Genomic DNA, 18,347 nt, shown 5'->3' with positions numbered 1-18,347 from the left:
GTCAGTTGAGGTTAGTACAATCGAGATCCTCAGAGTTCGAGCAAAGTTCAAATTTCATTCAAGAGACAGTGTGAGAGGCACGACCTGGAAATGTCTTGGAGCAAGTTCAACAATCTTTAGGCATCTGACAGTTTTGTTCGGTATGATATCATTACAAGTGAATAAATAAAAAAGGATGATTCAAAGAAATGTGATTCACTGAAATGCAGACTTGCAAATAGCATAACATATGTAATTGAAATGAACCGGCTTAATTTTTAATTAATAGTAAATTAAATAATCAAAAATACATCATTTAAGTGTTAACACATACAAAATGATATGGTAACATTTTATTTTGATGGCCCATTGTAGTTTCTGAGAATTACTAATTGTTTAGACTTTAGGTTAGAGAAAGCTTCAAGCTACACATCAACCATATTCCAAAGATCTAAACCCCAGCTATGGGGTTAATTCGGAACTTAACCATTCAGATCTTTTAATAACGAATGTGAGTTTTGCAATTTAACATTCATTCAAGCTGCTGGGACCATCAAAATAAAGTGACACCAAACATTTGAATTAGACAAGTGCACATTGTGTTAATTGTTAGCTCAACAATAATGTCAGTACAATTATAAAAAAAAATAAAAGAAACAATTAATTCAATCATTAATTAATAAAACACATTCTTAAATTCCAAAACCACCATACTTTGTTCTTTAGGCTTACCATCATTAAGGACCCCAAACAGACAAAAAACAATAAAAACTGTTCTTCAGTGCTGGTGCTAGTATAGACAGTACATTAACTCCCCTGTGAAACAGTGCGACTCTCCTCTGTATAGGTGGTAATAATAATGATGGGTTTGGGCTTCGGAGCAGAGGTGACCGGGACCTCGGAACCTGCAGGGTTCACCTTCACTTCTGACAAGGGGAGCTGGTTCTGATCAGGTGACTGGTTAGTCAATGAGGTGTTAGTGGGTACTATGGAGCTTTCGGGCTCCGGTGGGCTTACCCTGAAAGGGCTGTTGGGCACGCTGACCCCTCCCCAAGTCACCACCACTGTGTGTTTGACGGCTGAGGTAGGGGTGTAGGAGCAGGCGTAGACGTTGTCTCCTTTATTTCTCACCTTCACTTCAATGGGTTCACCATCAGCGTTCTGAACAAAAAAATATACATAATAAATAAAACAATTTTACACCACACTGTAAAATTATTGTGAGATTGTGATATCTCAGAGCTCACCAGATAAATTCTGTGGCTTGGAAAGACGATGGCAAATCGAAGACACAGACAAGGAAACTCACCTGTGCAATGATTTTCAGGGGACCTTTTCCTGCATCCTTGGCCTCGACTGTAAACTCTGCTGGTTTATTGATGATGCAACCACTCTTCTCCAAACCTGGCCCATAGGCTTTAACCTGAAACATTTACAGACACTTTATTTTGTGGGCTTATCTTAAAGTAAAAGGTTCTTTCAGAAATCAAATCATTTACATTTTTCTTTTTCACATATTTAGTCAAGACACATTGAGTGCCCACTCTTTGTAGCTTGTAAGTTTCATTACATCCAGTGGCTCCAGTACAAAACTAGACACTTGAGGCCTGCAGTTACCGCTGGAAAAATCACAATGCCTCAAACTATTTAGGAGACGCTTAGCCAATACATCGTATTAGCAAAACACAGCACTAGCAGCTATTCGGAGGCTTGCATTTGAGCTACTTACGTTCTAGAGAGGTCACAAAGCCAAAATCCACTTAAGCAAGTCTATTTAAGATTGGTTGAACGTCTCACAAAGGCCAATTCAAATGTTTTGCATAAACAATTAACAGAATACCTCATGTATTATTAATAATTTGCATTGACCTTGGCCAGCATTGAGCCTCTTCAAACTCATTTAGAGGTTTGTACCTGGTTGGAGTTGCTGGATTTGTCGTCAAGGACAATGTAGGCCATGAAGGGACTGTCTTCAATGTCTTCATCATCACACATCACATGGACTGCATACTCTCCAGGCTCTGTGGGCCAATACTTCACATCGCAAGAGCCATCATTCTGATCCTCACACTCAATCCGGGCCTGAGACGGGCCCTCAATGGCGAAGCCTGCAAGACAATTTAAAAAAGGCCCGTTTTATAACGTGCTAAATTCGCATCTGGTGAGCCAGCAGTTTGCGTAACAGTTACATCAATGGTGAGGTCATTTCAACCAATATTCAAACCACTGCTTCTCAGGGTCATTCAAGAGGCAGAGCCTTGAAATGTCTTTACCACATATGCTTCTGAAAATCTGCAGGAAAGGAGGCAATGAAAAGGCTGTCAAACTTCGATAGCCTTCTAACACTAGTCATTAGAGTCATTTCTCTGATCTCACCACTGTCGGATCTGTGCAACTATGTTTAACCCAACATTTTAAACGTCATTCTCCTTTATCCCAATTCCCCTATCTAGTGCAGACCACAGGACGACAGGTTCTCTTTTTGAGTCTCTGTTCCTCTCAATGTTTTACTCATGTGCTTAGAGATTGTCCTGAGACTGCGGTCCTCTGAATTCCTTCTGGACCTAAATGGCAATGTTGTGATGATTGCTGAGAAAAGCATAAAAACGGAACTCACTGAACTGAACTTACCAAGCACTCCCACGTCTGGGCCGACAGACTCCGCCACAAAGTCAGCAGACCTGCCCACGATGCCACCCTCCAAGCCTGGACCCCATGCTCGAATCTTCTGGGGACCTGCTTCAGGCCCAACTACAACCTCGAAGGGACTGCCAGGAGCAAAAGAAAGCCCAGAGTCAAACATCTCATGGATGCAAGAGATAAGACCAGACCACCTGGCAGTACCCCCCCCCTAAACATACTCTAAATTATGGCTACAGCCAGAATTTAATACTGAACACCTTGAGTCATGTGCAATCCAACCTGCTAGTAAGCTATCTAGCTAGTTTACTCTCTCCTCATGAGATGAGGCCAACAAAGTAGGAATCCTGCATGGAGGAAGGGGGGGGCATGTTTTCAGAAGGCCTCCTTAAACTTACTGGACAGCTGAACAGGCTTGGAGGATAACGCTAACTCCCAAAAGACGTCTGCCTTAGCAAGCGTCCAGCTTTGTGACTGGAGAAGGAGGGACATTCTTCCCATCCAGGGAGCTGGGCCAATTACGCCCTCTAGGACTCTTGGACATGGCACTATGCCAAAGCCATCCATCATTACCATATAATGTAAAGTAAGAACAGGTTAGAGATACTAGCTATTAAGGCTTGCTATTTCCGAGTCCACAGTTTGACCAAGTTAATGGTTTCTTTACAGCGATTTGACAAGAACATCAGCGGGTAAAAGAACAGACCATCATAGTAGCCGGGTCAATGTTCGGTGAAAGCTGTGTGTTGGGGTCAGTGTGTTCTTGAGAATGTAAGGAAACGCCAGCTGGACAGTAGGTAATTGTATGAACACAGACCCAGCCTCACGTTCTCTCAGTGAAGCATTTCGGCGCATTCCTGTGCGGCAGTAGTTAAAGCCCCAGGCGCTGGCCTGCATGAGGTCACCAGACACTAGATCAGGACCATAACTGAGCCCCTGGATCTGGACTTAAATACCACGCTACTGCACACACTTTCTCTGAGGTCCAATCACTGAGGCCTCCCCCCCAACCCCTTCGTCTGATGAGGACATGGAAAATCTGACTCCTTGATTGATCCTTAACCTTTCCACCCCTATTTCAATCAAAGTCCCCATATTCTCTTACACTCTACTTAGCTTATAGGGTTAAATGTTTGCTATAGAAAATGTAAAGCCTATAAGTCACGAGCATATGTCCATTTTAAAAGACGCTTCAGCGGTCAGAATTGCCCTGTGTTTATTGCTTGTTCTTGCTAATACAGAACATGCATTTCGAGAACCTTTTCTTGTAAAATTAAGCCATACGCCCCCTCAGCGGTTCACATTTATTAGGCCTGGTCACCAGCAGCATAGGAAACAGTGAGGCTAAAACACGAAGGGCTTTGTGTGTGGTAGTTCTCCGTGGCACTGTTGCTCCAGACTCCCCCAAGACCCTGACCCAGACAAACATGCATACGATTACCTGCACAGCACCACGCCACACACACTCAAGAAGGGATGACGTAATGCCATTCCTCCTCTACTAAAAGCACCAGGATTGGAAAGCTTGAACCCAGCAAAGGTAGCAGTTGACCTCTACACATTATTATTTTTGAAATAAGAGAGAGTTCTTCAAACCTGTTGAACACACTGTATTAATAAAACCATACCAGCACAGGTTAGATGCTTGTGCAGCTGTATTCCTACAATGCTGTTTTGATCAGATTCCAATGATCTGAATCAACTAATTTTTGACTAAACATATGAGCAAAAATAGCAAAAAACGAATGGTTCATACGAAGCTTTAGGACTGAATCATGCTAAAATTTAGCTCATCAGTACATAAGCACACTTAATCTAACCTACTATCCAGCATTAACAACAGTGATACTACCTAATCCAATACTGGAATAGCCTGTACAATTCCAGCAATTCCTGTACAAATCTAGCATGTCTCCATTCCGAAACTGTCCAAATTAATTCCCCCAGTCAGACCTCAAATCCTACATAACTCTTTCAGGATCAGAAAATGCAGCATGCGGCTCTGATTGACTGGAGGTTCGGAGAAAAGGGATTTGTCAAAATCACCTAGACTTAACTTTAACGTGGTTGCAAAAAAAAAAAAAAAAAAAAAAAGCCTGGCAGCAGTTCCTTCAGTCTGGTTTGAAAGACTCTAAAAATGGTCCTTCTTTTGGGTAGGTCACCAGTTAGAGGGCTTAAGGAAAATTCAGTGGCTTAGAAGGCAACGCATCAGACAAGGAAACTCACCTCTTGGGAATGTGCTGGCCACCCCACGTAATGGTGACTGTGTACTTGCCCTGTGCGTTAGGGTAGTATTCATAGGCATACACTCCATCCATGGCTTCCTTTAGCTTGACTGGCTCATCAAGGCCTTCTGCAACAGGAAAATGCAGTAGTATTGGATTTACAACATTAAGTAGCATCAGTGTTTAAGTGTTGTATCCACATTTCCAACTCTTTCTATAGTAACACTCCATCACTGCAGTGGGACTTTGTGGCTAAACTGCTGTTAGCCAAGTTGGAAGCCAAATGTGGCGATTGCATAATCAACTGATTTGAAATTCACTGTTGTAAAGTAGTCTAGTTTGCATACGCCATTCAGCCATAACACTAAAACCACCCGACTAATACTGTGAAGGTCCTCCTTGGGCCACCAACACAGCTCTGACCTTTCGAGACACAAACTCCACAACCTCAAGACCTCTGAAGGTGGCTGGGGGTTTTTGTGCCCAAAACATTAGCAGCACATCCTCTGAACTACAGTCCTGTAAATTGAAAGGTGGGACCTCCAAGAGAATCAATCAACCTTGAGGGCCCATGACTCCGTTACTAGGTCACCGGATGTTCATCCTCGCAGAAGCTTTGTATGTGCTGACCACCGCTCACTGGGAACACCCCACAAGACCTGCCTGATGTTTTGGAGACAATTTGGCAAATCAGTGTCTAATTCTTATGCTTGCTCATTTCCCCTGTTCCCACACATCAATGGACTGTTCACTTGCCTGATATTTATAATTCCCATCTCTTGTATCCAGATAATGACAGATTCACTTCACCAGTCAGTGGTGTTCGTTATGGCTGATCTGTGCATATTGGCTATACAGACTGGGAAGCCATATCTTTAACAAGCTCTACATGGTACAGTTCACTCCGAGGCTCAGGCCCTTTAGATACACCAATCGGACATACCATAATCACTGCATGAGGAGACATCGTTTTGGGAGACATGCTTAAAAACAGTCCACCCTCAGCCAGGTTTTATGACGCAGGCAGCCCATTAATCACAGTCAGAAGGGTCTGGCATAAAGCCTGCTGACTCTGCTAGAATAATGCATCTGGGCACCAGAGCCTGGTGGTGCCTGGGGAACCTCCACCCAGGCATGTTTTGCTGCAAGAGCAACACAGTGTTCCCTGCTCCACTTTCTAAAAACAGCAACCCACAAAGTCCTAAAACCATTAAGCCTTAACCAAAATATTACCAAGAAAACGTCCAGCGGTAGCCCTCTTTCAGAGCTTAGTTGAGCTCAGAGAGCTTGTATGACTGGTTTCCAGTGTGTACGTGTCAGAAACCACATAAGCAGGGCTTGTTGAGGTTAGCTGTATGTAACAGAGTATTAACTTGCATTGAATTAGATGTCCAACGCACTAGAGCTAAATGGCTAATTTCACTAAAACCAAATACATGTAAATTTCATACCACTAGCTTCCCCAATGTTCCCATAACCTACTGATCAGGACATTCAGTTCCTTTTATTTCCATTAAAACCATTGGGGGAGTGATTCCACTTCTCTGAGCAGTTGTAGAATGGCAGCAGCCTTTGCTAAACACACAAATCCATCCGGAGTACAGAAAGCAGTTACTTACTAGGCCCCTTGACTGCGACCTTCAGGTCACCGCTTCCTGCATTTCGGGTGTCCACTCTAAAGTCGGCGACCTGACGGACCCTCACTCCTCTGGGCTGCAGGCCTCTTCCGGTCGCTCTGCAAGCTCCAGGTGATGACGCTGAAACACATCCATATGGTTATTCTCTCTGAAAAAACGAGGCACATCCTTGGCTCCTTATCTATGGGGATTGTTTAACGATGTACTGGTCAGATAACGGCTTTAATGAAAACAGCCCAAAAACAAGCCACATTGGAAGCAAACCGGCCACTGCATGTGTTTACATAGTTTTAGTGTGAGATGATATTCAATAAAAGTCCGTCAAAGACACCAGTGCAGAGAGGATTTCAGGGTGTATTAGCTGCATTTCTGCAGTGGTATAATATTAATAATCATAATCATGGCAAAACTCGTGAACTAATATTCAGTGTCGCAAGAGCCCCACAGGGCCCATCTATTCACAAGGCCATGCCAATGCCACATGCAGGGTATTGGGCCTCCGGGATAAGAGGAGTTCCTTTGCTATGAGGTAGTCTCTCCCTCAGCTCTCTCATTAGACCAGAAGAGATGCCAAGGCCGCAGGCAGGGTGGAGTCGGACCCCGCAACCGTCCAATTGCCATGTGCCTTTCAGCATAGAGGACGCCGTTCACTCAGAGCTCAGACTGAGACATTGATCGTTCAGCCATTATAAGTGCATCAAAGGTTTCTTCTTTAAACTTAAGTTGGGATCATTTAAGGTGATGCAGACCAAGGTCTATGGCTGCTATTCGATTACAGTTTGTATCTAATGGACTTGGGTATCCAAGTCTGCCTAGGAAAAGCTGAGAAATCAGGCCAGTCCTGGACTAGTTTACATGCTTCCATTTCACACCCCCTCGCTTGTTCTTTATTAAACTTGCACGTTTTGGTTCTAGAGGTCATACTAGCCAAACCATACCTACCACATTCTGCCAAAAAGAGGCGTGAGGGGCCAAAAGAATGTGAGGGAGGGAGGATTAAACCAACTCTGTGGGTACGCTGAAGCTAAGCCACAGCACAGCCTCTGAATATTCATAGCTCTTGCTGTTCAACGTCTTTAAGACTTACTGTAAAAGCTGTGCATTTTGTGAAAACCAAATGTGGACTTCATAAGAAAAACTGCCTCTCGTGGCTATTTGGACTGACTTCATCTGGAGGTCAGGAGCTTGCCGGCCAGATGTGACGTGAGCAGACAAGTAATAGGAATAATCACTTGGTCCACTTCAGCAGATTCAACAATGCCTCCACTGTTCGGTTATGAACGGCAAGTTCAAACAGATTGTAAAAAATTGCCTTGTTAATTACCAGTCTGATGCGTTACTTTTTTATTAAGGAAAAATCAGTTAAATTAGGTTTCATTTAAGGCTGAACTGCCACATGCAACCTGGTTTGGAAAACCTGTCTCAGGGAGAAGGAATTTAGTGTTTTACAAGCCCTCAAATCGGTTCGCCAGCACTTACATTCACTGGCTTATACAATCAGCCTCTGTAGTAGAGTGTCTTGTTTTTATAGAACATCCAACATGCTTCTAGCATTGGTGAGAACAAGACTACTGGTCAACAATTAAAGATAAATAAATGTATACACTTAAAATCCATTAATTTGGTCTTGCAGAGTACCTGGGCCAATGCTGACAGTGTAAGGGCTCTTGGGGATGGCAATTCCTCCAAAAGTGACGTTAACAGTGTGGGGACCAGCCTGAACAGGTCTGTAAGTGCAGCGGAAGACGCTGTCGCCCTTGTCCTCCATAAGTGCTTCCACAGTGTTTTTATTACCCTGCGGGTCCTTAATCACCGCGGTCACATCACCCACACCAGCTCCTGTTCAAAACACATACAAATATTATGAATAATAATAATAAAAAAATAATAATATATATATATATATATATATATATATATATATATATATATATATATATATATATATATATATATATATATGCAAAAATATATAGTGTAATAAAGTTACTTCATAATGCACCCAAGGATGTGTGGGAGTTTAGGTATTTAAAGTACACCCGTTGCAAACCTGCTGTGTAGATGTCAAAGTAGGTGGGTTTGTTAGCAATGTTGCCCACTGGCTCCAGGCCAGGGCCTTTGGCAGTGACCTTGGTGGGATCCCCCTGAGCCTTGTCTACATTCACCTCGAATGGACTCTTTGGAATTTGCTGGCCAGCGAACAGCACAGTGACCTGTATAGAGGGCACACACAGACACACACCAAGCTCAAGTACACAATCCATTTCATAGGACTTGGTGAGGGGCTGGAGCATTACCTAAGCGGCGGGACATTTTTTGGACCGGTTGTGACTAGGGGTTTAAATCGAACCATTTCACTGTGCAACAGACCACCAGTTTGGATAAAAACTTGGAATTGGATAAACATAAATAGAAGAAATGATCCTACCTTGTGAGGTCCCATGACTTGAGGAATGTACGTCACACTGTAGGTCTTCTTGCCTTCATTAAGCACAGCCTTTACCTCCTCTCTTCTGCCCTCAGGGTCTTCGATGTAGACAGTGACCTGCCCCTGTCCAGCACTGTAGGTGTCCACTGTGAACACAGCTGGCTGCATTACTCTGTTGCCCACTGGCTCAATACCTGTCAACATTGAAACAGAGCAAATATTAGCAAAAACCCAAAAGAAAGTACACACACGCACAGACTAACAACTCTGTATGCTAGCATCACGTGCAGCTTAACAGCTTTCAAATAATCAGGAAGAAATTAGATTTAGTAGTTAAATATATTTATATATCGATATTTCATAAACACATTTTTAATTGATGTCCTCTCACAGGGGGGAGGAACACCTCCCACCACAAACTTGTAGCAAAATAATTATTACGTAGCACAAATACTTCCAATTTACCTCATTTGTGATCTAAACAAAATCAGTCTATAAGTAAAACTTGGCAAAATGTCAAATCAGTTGAGATGTTCCACCTAGTGATAAAAAGCTGGGGGGCAGTGTCCAATGTTCTTTATTTAGTAATTAAGCCTTACGGACCAAGCATGGAAGAAAGTCATTGTTGTAGGTAACGGTCAGGGATTTCCTTGAATTGTATTACTCAGGGTCCTTCCAGGTTTCTCTAAGGCTTTTATAAAATCCTACGGCTGGTTTGTGCTGACAAATATGTAAAAAGGTTGTTAAAGCAAGGGCCGAGTCGCATTTAAGTGACCCCACCTGGTCATAAAATATCAGCGGTCTGAAAAAGACAACATTGACAGAATTTACTGTAATAAGGTTAATGAAAATAATTCATGTGTCAACATAGACAGACACCCCCAACAGTGTGTCGTTTAACCACAAGGTAAACCAATAAGAGATTATTAAATTGGCAACAAATTAGGTTCTTGATCAGCCAAGTTCTGTGCATTGCGAGCCAAAGGCTTCTGCATAGATCTGTCCAAGTTTGCATTGGAAAACCACACAACATGCTATTATGACATGCCCACAGGCAAAAGCAGCAAGGCAACCTGGGTATTTATCCATTACATCAGCATATCAAACAACTCGCCCACTGGTATAAATTAACAGTGTTGTGCAGTAAGCTGGAGCAAGGCCAAACACTAAAAAGTCAGCACAGGGTCTTGGTTAGAAGTCAGGAGTTCGAGCTTTGTACAGTAGGCTTTCAATAGGCTGTAAAAACAAGGTTATTCTTAGCACATTACAGGACAGGATGGTTCAATAAACACAGTTACTGAAGATAAACGTCTCTAGCAGCTCCGCAGCGCTTAGGAAGCCTGACATGCTTTAAATTAACTCCTAAAACTGCGGCCCTTTCAAGAAAAGATCAGGAGATTGCATAATGGGGAAGAAACATTAAAGTGAGTAACGTCCGTTTACTACTGCAAATTAGCCTGAATTACTGCTCTACGGAGACGGCTCCCCGCCTGTTCCACAACATTCCGGCTTAGCCTTTTCCGAAACTGACCACTTCTCAGAGTTCAGTCGAGCTAATCATCCTGCGGCGGGCAAAATTAAAGGGGATAGGGTGCTTAAGGCACGGCTGGCCTGTTAATCAAACTGCCAAAATGGGCGACAACTTCTAAACTCATTAGCTACTGGGTTTTGCGCTCCAGACAAAATTTACGGCAGGTGAGAGGTACATTCGCAGGCTGTCTATCAACCACATTCGAAGTCCAGCAGAGCCTCACCATATTTACTCTGCAATATTTTACAGAGGAGAAGCTGACAGCTCCAAGTACAACACTGAGGGGAAAACCATTAAGAAGCTCCATAGTGGTCAGAATTGATCTCCTCTGCCATTTCAACAGAAATCCCTTTATACTGGATGGATGAACAAACTCTCTAGATGGATACGAAGGTAAAAGAAAATGAAAGCTCTATATAAATACGACCACAGAGACCTTTAAAACATTCTCATAGACCCTTTTTGTAGACGTAGTAAAAAGAGCAATAGAGTTGTGGAGAAGGTTTACGGCCTTCAAGGAACAGCAAGGCTTCAGGACCCAACAGATAACCGCTCCTGATGATGCCTACAAAAGGGTTCTTTGAGCAGTGCCATAGAAGAACCATTTTGGTCCCATTAAGAACCATTTTTGTAAATGAGCTGCGAGTGAGAAGAATGTATGACTCTTACACCTTTAAAAGGTCGGTTCATCCAGAGTGCCGCTCACTTTCTAATAGACTACAGTCCAATCCACATTTCGACTGCACTGAAAGTTTCCAGGTGTGAATAATTTAGGAGCTCTTTACAACCGCAACCAGTCAACAAAACAAAAATGATGCCTACTAAAAGACAATGCTGACGCACTGCAGTTAGAATATGTCGACACACCGCGGTTCCACTCTGAACAGTGGTGTTTACAGGGTCGTCCATGTTTAAAACGTGCAGCTTCCTACACAGCATAGGATATATGGAACCGAAGATCCATAGTTTAGAACCTGAAACATGAAAACTAGCTTCCATCAGTGAAGCTAGTCAGGTGTGTTCCTACCTGGGCCATAAGCACGAGCCTTTTTAGGATTAAGTTTGGGCTTGAGGGGGGCTCCGGGTTTGAGTTTGGCCTTGGGGAACTGCGACAGGTAGGTCATGACTGATTGTTCATCCACGCTTGGGTCAATGATCTCTTCGGGAGCAATCACCTGCAGGCACAGAGAGAAAGAAAAGCTAATTAGCACTTTGAGAAATGGCCCTTTATCATTATTCTTCTTCATCATATAATAAATAAAGAGACATGCACAGGTCACTACTTTTAAACCCTGTTGCATTACAGAACAAGAGCCCAAACATTCAAAGGGGCCCAAAAATAAATAAACACTCCCAATGTACAACGCAGAGGTACATTATAGTCCATGGAACGGCTTGCGAGGTCACCCCATCAGCCATCTTCTGCAAACAGCTTGTGAGCTAGTGTACCCACACGCAGCAACGCCAGTTCACTCATGTAATTCCATGAGCATATTTCATCATTTCGTATTGTAATTATCTGATCTTCAGCCTTTTGTTATTGTATAGTTGCACAAGTCAAACAGGAGCTTGCGTAAATTGCAAAGCACTTTTGTTAGTCGCTCTGGATCAGAGAGTCTACTAAATGCCTTAAATGTAAATGGAGTTGATACACATGCAATTACAAGCTTGCACGGGGCGATGAGACCTCAAATCAAGATCACAATTAATTTAACATTTTACCTTGATTAAAATTAATGACCATATAAGCTGCTGGAGTTGAAGCTTATAGACTTTCTCCTGCATGTTGCAAACTGGATGGGTCGGAGTGACGTGACTACACATGTAATAGCATGTTATAGGAGGCAGTGCATGCACAGTGGGGAAGTACCAAGAAATTATTATAATAAATGCCACTACATTCTGAAATGTGAAACTAAAAATGTCAAAACATTTCACATGGCACATTTCCATTCAATATAATACAATTATGCCTGTTCACTTATTAGCAGCGGTAAAAGAACACATGACCTTGAGCTTTCCTCAAACCACACCATTTCCAACTAAAATAATTGCGGTAGGAATGACCCTCTCTTGATACATAGCATAACAGCACAAGCAGACACCAAGGTTGAGAAAGCACTGGGACTGTGTTAAAGTCCAACCAAAAGGGTGTATCCACAGTTCATCCAAAAGGCACACCTTCCTATTTGCAAAGGTGTGATTTGGGTGGGGAGTTTAAGCACTTTAATTTGTTGGCCTCCACCTAGGCAAATATAAAACTGTTCAATCCAAAATTAACACGCTGTGCAAACACAGTCAGCAGTCCCACCTTAGCAGAGGATGAAGTTCATTTGGCTGAACACACACAATCCATTTCACTAAGCAATGAACTTTGTGAATCAGGTTGGTAGTTAACTGGATTTGGCCTTTTAGCCATAACATAGTTGTCGGTCACCCACCCCTAAAAAGTAGGGGTGCAATACATTTGAATTGGCACCACAACTTTGGCAAAACCAATACCAACTGTAGGTGTTGAAGGAACCACAATTCCTGTAATCTAGCAGGTCAAACTAGTCTTCAAATGAAACTGGCTGATCTTTAACCGGGTTACACCACCAATTCCCCAATGTTTTCATTATACCGCAGACAGTGCCACTCACCTGTGGGATTCCCAGCCAGTCATCAGCCAGCTGCATGGCTTCTGTAGCATTCTCCACTGGCTTCTCCGTGTCCCAGGTCTCCCAGTCAGGGCACAAACCTAACATAGGTACAGAAATAATCTTAAAAAAGGGACCTCATCCACTAGAAAATCCACCATTCCTAAAGTTGGAGGTTTTGTAAATACAGCGACTGTTCTGCATAGTGAGCAGAACTGCGCAGATGGTCAGACTCTGACCTGGCGCACAGCTGTCCACCAAGGCTCCCAGCGCCTTGCCATCCTTCCAGTCCTGGCTGAAATTGGTGATTGGCAGGTCAGGAACTTTGTTCTGGATCCAGCCCAGCAGCCTCTGCTTGGGGGTGGCCTTTTTGGCTTCTTCGTCATCCTCGTCCTCCCACACGGGCATAGAGATGGAGTAGTGAAGGATGAGCGTCCATACCATACCCAGGATGAGCTTCAGGTTGCCATCCACAATGGCTTTACTGTCTGAACAAAGAAAGAAAGAAGCAGACATGAACACAAGAGCACAGAAGCAGGTTAATATTTTACTAGAGCAGGGTTTTGGAATTCTATGGCAGAACTGAGAAACACTGAAGAGCATTTCATTCATAGCATTAGAAGAGGACTATGGAAATAATGCAATAAAAAAAGGGCACAATCTCAAAGAATCCTCTCTACTAAAGCACATCAGCTTGTGGGATTCTTCACAGTTCACTCAGGAGACCGTGTGAAGAGACTCCAGAGATACTAAACGTTGAGATGCTGTCAAACAGCTCTTGGTATGGACCATGTTTAACCATCATCAGGAAAGGAGAGGCTGGTCCATAGTCCTTGTAGGCCAATACATCAGAATTTGTACACCAGAACTACAGGAAGCCAGTGAAGCACACAGTAAGATTAAAATATTTGAAAGCCTGAAGACAAGTCCTGGGTCAGTTTCAAGGGCCTGCTGGCAAGCATAGGAAGATCAGCCTGGCCAGGAGGGAGCTGCAGTAGTCAAGCCTTCTCCGGATGTTGTAGAAGAGTGGACACTGAGCAGGATTCATAAAGGAGGAGGTGAAGGCCAAACCGATTAGGCTACCCAAATCATTCTGACATAAACTCACTGACACTCACTCAACATATCTGGTTAGGGGGTCAAATACTTCTGTGACTGTTTGTAACCATTGGAAACCACATGTTAGTGGAAAACATAAGGAAGTGCCCATTCAGTAGCAAACAGATTTCTAGGAAAGAGTTTATTGCACTTGAGAAAGTTCCTGCTTCTCACACAAAGGCGAAGAGCATTCGAGGAGAAAGTACAGCTGCTGGACACATCGTAGTCAAGACGAGCAAGTCTACAACAGAGGTGCAAGAACATGCTCTAAACATTTTAAACATGGATATCTTGGCCATTTAATTGCAGTCAAATCAGTCCACTGCTTCGGATCACTAATAACGTTGCACACAAGTGCGAGACCCCATCAGCCATCTCCTTCAAACCTCCTCTTGGAGGGTGCCAAACAATGAGGAGTGGAGCTGAACTTTAGCCCGCAGCAGAGAAGAGGCAGTACACACAATTATGTGGGCAGAGTTGAAGACTGTAGTGATTTGGCTTGCAGTAACCACATTGCCCATGTCTAACAGGACTGCAGAAAGAATGAGGTGGAGGAGAATGGCCCACATCACACTGCTCTGACCTCCAGTCATCCACAAGCCTTGAGCCTCTCTCCTTAATAAAAGACAGCCAAGCTTTCCCTCCATGCTCACAGCAAAACTGAAACTTCAATAACTAAAGGTTCACTTTGACAAGACTAGGAAAGTCCCCTTCTACAGACATGAGGAACTTTTGAAGAACCTACAGCTGAGGGGCAAGGGTTTTTTTTTCTAGCTAGTACTGTTTCTAGGAAGCTACCTCCTGACAGTAGAGCAAGCCATCTTAGCCAGCTAACATGCCTTCTGCACTCAACAGCCATCAAGGGTGGTGCTAAAAAAAAAAAAAAAAAAACAGCTCTACAGTGTGGATCCACAAGGTCACTTATACTTGCAATGCATTAGGTCACATGGGGTGGGTGGTAGACTGGCATTGCAGCAAAGCAGAAGCAGCCAGTCACTGGCAAAAATTACAGATGGTGGCGCCATGATGGGGCAACATTAAGAGGGGAAGAAAAAAAACCCTAGTCTCAACCTGGAGTTTCAGCCCCAATACTAATAGTCACAGAAGTGTCCTGCATGACTGCCCCAGTGCCCCGAAATGCATCAGATTTACACGGCACAGCATGTCCAGAGCCATGCGACCGAGCTGCCCAACACTTCCCCTGGTGTGATGGGCCAGGCTGGAATGTTCTGGCAGGGCTTAAGAGGCCTGTAAAGTGCCAGACAGGGGTAGAGAGTGCCTCTGGAGCTCTGGCCACAGCCAAGCATAATTCATTAGTGCTGGACTCTACATCATTACCCCCCCCCCCCCCGCCCTTCCCTCTTGCTCTCCTTCCTCCCCTGGGGGGGGTTGGCCTAATGGAATCTCCATCAGGAGCTCCTCAGTTACAGGATAGCCCCAGCGCGAGAGGGAACCTCAAATACAATAGAGGCTGCCACTGTCCATTGTGCGTTCTGGCGGTTCTGCGGAGAGCAAAGAGGGAAGAGGGGGGAAAAAAAAAGAAAAGAAAAGGTTGCCATGGCAGCTGAGGCCGGGTCAAAACGACAGCAACTTGAACTCGAGTAAGCCGCCACTTTAAGGGAACGGCATATTGGAGAAATTTCATGGTCACTAGAGAAGTGGTGCTTGTTTGGCTCCTCTTGAATCTCACAAAAAGTTTTAAACACCACAAATGAAAAAGTTACTCAAGTGGCACTTGTCATCACCTCCTCGACATCAAGCCCAATATTCTCAATCCAGGCTGACCCAAGCAGCAGAAACTGGTAAATCTCTCAGCATGACTAGTCAAGTGGGACGCCTTCCTGAACACCACCACCACTACTTAGGCAACAAGTGCCTGAATGTAACCCCAAACCTTTTAACATCACACAGTTTGAAGACCTCTAAGGAATGTGATCAACATGGTCATCCCCCCCCTCCTGTAATGAGTTCTGTAGTTGAGTCAATGGGTGTGAAAGTGTGAGCGCATGAGGGAGGGAGGCAGGCAGGCAGGCAAGCATGTTACGGTAGTAGGAGCTTCATTCACATTCCTGGTAAGTGACGCAATGGGGGCCATTCATACAAAACTGAGAATAATGAGCCTGTAGTCATGGCAGTACATTGTTCCAGGGGAGCCTATGAGTTAGACCATGGACAGAGGGAAGCAACAGCACACTGGAACATGCTATTGTAGAAGGACTAGAGAGAGCACATCATGGGACAACAAAATTGCCTCAGGTTTTATGCAATTTACATTTAAAATAAATAAATAAAAACTGGAGTCTATGGTTTCAGAGCTCACAAGAACCAATTACTGCATGTCAACCTATTCAAGCTACCGCAGGTTAGGACTGCTCATATACACCGGAGTGTTTAATCACCTAGTGCCTTTGAACAAGGCCCAAAATGAACCCAAGTAAAAAGTGCAGCCCATTTTGCTGGATATACAGCCATGGAAGGGCCTCCCTGCCTCAAGCAGACATTTCTAAGCAATGAGGTCAGCTCAATGGAACCATAAAGCTTACAGATGTCTTAAAACGGTGATGTAGAGGGCATCCAAAAAAACGTCCAAACACTGACATGTCTTGTTTTATGAAATGTAAACAATCTATCGGCTTCTTGTTAAGACCTGGGAGGCCGGAGGAGCCAAGCCATGGAGCCCGATAAAAGCGATCGGTTCTCACGCTAACAAAGGCACCAGTGGTGAAGATGACCCATTCCTGTGAAATCTGAAAGGGTTGGGTGTCTGAATCACCGGATCCAGCCACACGTCCGTGACGGAGGCCCTCTATCAGAGTAGCGGAAGAGAAGCTACACGGAGATTCCAAGTAACAGCACAGTCAAGGAGGGTGTGGTAGATGTGCAAGGGTTGATGCTGATTTCTCCAAGGAAACCTGCATACATCAACAAAGACTTACAAAAGTGAGGACCGCAAATGTGTTACCTCCCGATTATAGAAATAGAAAGAAAAAAAAAAGGGAACTTTTCAGTTTTAGCCATGACTGCAGTCACTTCCCTTTTTCCTTAGCGATCCTTCGGATTTATTACATTTATTAAACCAATTTAAAAAGAGCTCCGTCCTGCCCTGAGCACTACAAACTATGAACCATGAAGAAAACCCAACCAATCTTGAAAACCTGCTTTGAGGACCTTGAGGGAGAACAATTCTCACAAGCATTTTAGACAACCAGTGACTTTCTCCTTGTAACAGGGAACCCATGGGATTTTGGGTGACTCCCTTTTAACATGTTGCAAAGACAGATAAGAGGCTATTTTTAAAATGCTCAAAAGGTAGCAGAGGACAGAAGACACTGAACAGCCTTTTCCAAGTGTGGGTGTTCTGATAACCCAAGCAACTTTTCAAAGTATTGTACATTTAACCAACAATGAGGGGAGGGAAAGGAGAGGAAAAAAAAGGTGACTATAAAAAGCTAATTCAATTTGAAGGTCATGGGACCCCACGTTGCACAGAAACTGGACTTAAAGAGACAGTAATGACTGACAAACTGTCCAACATTTATCTTTTTCCTCCACCAAGCGCTTCCTTCCATGACGGCAAGTCTGTGTGGGAAAAGAGGGGGATTCGGCTGGAGATTTCCTTTGGGCGGAACATCGAAACCCACCGAACAATTACATGGAGCACTTTTACAGTCCAAATCACTCGTCATCATGAGAGGAGCACCACTGTTCAACCAGAAACCTTCCCCCGAAATGCAGCGTTAGCCAAAGCTTTCGCAAATAGGGTTTCAGGGGTCACATCTGTTATCAAATTACCTTTTTAAAACGTCTATACCAAGCTAGGCATTGGAGAAAATTAGCATCTAATCCTCCAGTCCAGATGACTGGACAAAATAAAAACAAATAAATAAAATATGGTGCAGTGATGTTCCTCAAAGGAAAATAACCTCAAATGGTCCTCCGAACGCAAAGCCATCATTTCATAATTGGTTCAGCGTCAACAAGTCCATCTGGAAACCCATTCCAGTTTGATGACCATATGCGGATGTTCCGGATTTCTACGTCTTGTCCAACACACAACGAAACCAAATAAAGCGAAACCGCTTCGGAAATCTTTGGAAGAGTCATAAAAGGACCGTAATCGAATGCCTGAGCTGAAGACGGTATCGCTGAAACTGCAAAAGCAGAACACTG

General features: G+C 43.7%; 1 protein-coding gene across 1 annotated transcript in view; it reads right to left on the bottom strand.

Moving 5' to 3' along the window:
* The window catches only part of flnba (filamin B a), a 71,357-nt gene that overhangs the window by 28,255 nt on the left and 24,755 nt on the right, over window positions 1–18,347 (bottom strand). Inside the window, exons 2-13 of the mRNA XM_072666272.1 lie at window positions 13,319–13,567; window positions 13,083–13,180; window positions 11,468–11,615; window positions 8,910–9,103; window positions 8,532–8,694; window positions 8,120–8,320; window positions 6,464–6,601; window positions 4,846–4,972; window positions 2,611–2,747; window positions 1,894–2,087; window positions 1,289–1,402; window positions 997–1,140 (exon numbers count right to left, since the gene is read on the bottom strand). Coding sequence (XP_072522373.1) covers window positions 997–1,140; window positions 1,289–1,402; window positions 1,894–2,087; window positions 2,611–2,747; window positions 4,846–4,972; window positions 6,464–6,601; window positions 8,120–8,320; window positions 8,532–8,694; window positions 8,910–9,103; window positions 11,468–11,615; window positions 13,083–13,180; window positions 13,319–13,567 — 1,907 coding nt within the window. The remainder of the gene's footprint in view (window positions 1–996; window positions 1,141–1,288; window positions 1,403–1,893; window positions 2,088–2,610; window positions 2,748–4,845; window positions 4,973–6,463; window positions 6,602–8,119; window positions 8,321–8,531; window positions 8,695–8,909; window positions 9,104–11,467; window positions 11,616–13,082; window positions 13,181–13,318; window positions 13,568–18,347) is intronic.

The sequence above is a fragment of the Salminus brasiliensis genome, chromosome 21 (genome assembly GCF_030463535.1).
Source record: "Salminus brasiliensis chromosome 21, fSalBra1.hap2, whole genome shotgun sequence".
Taxonomy (NCBI): Eukaryota; Metazoa; Chordata; class Actinopteri; order Characiformes; family Bryconidae; genus Salminus; species Salminus brasiliensis.
This window is presented reverse-complemented; position numbering and strand designations above follow the sequence as displayed.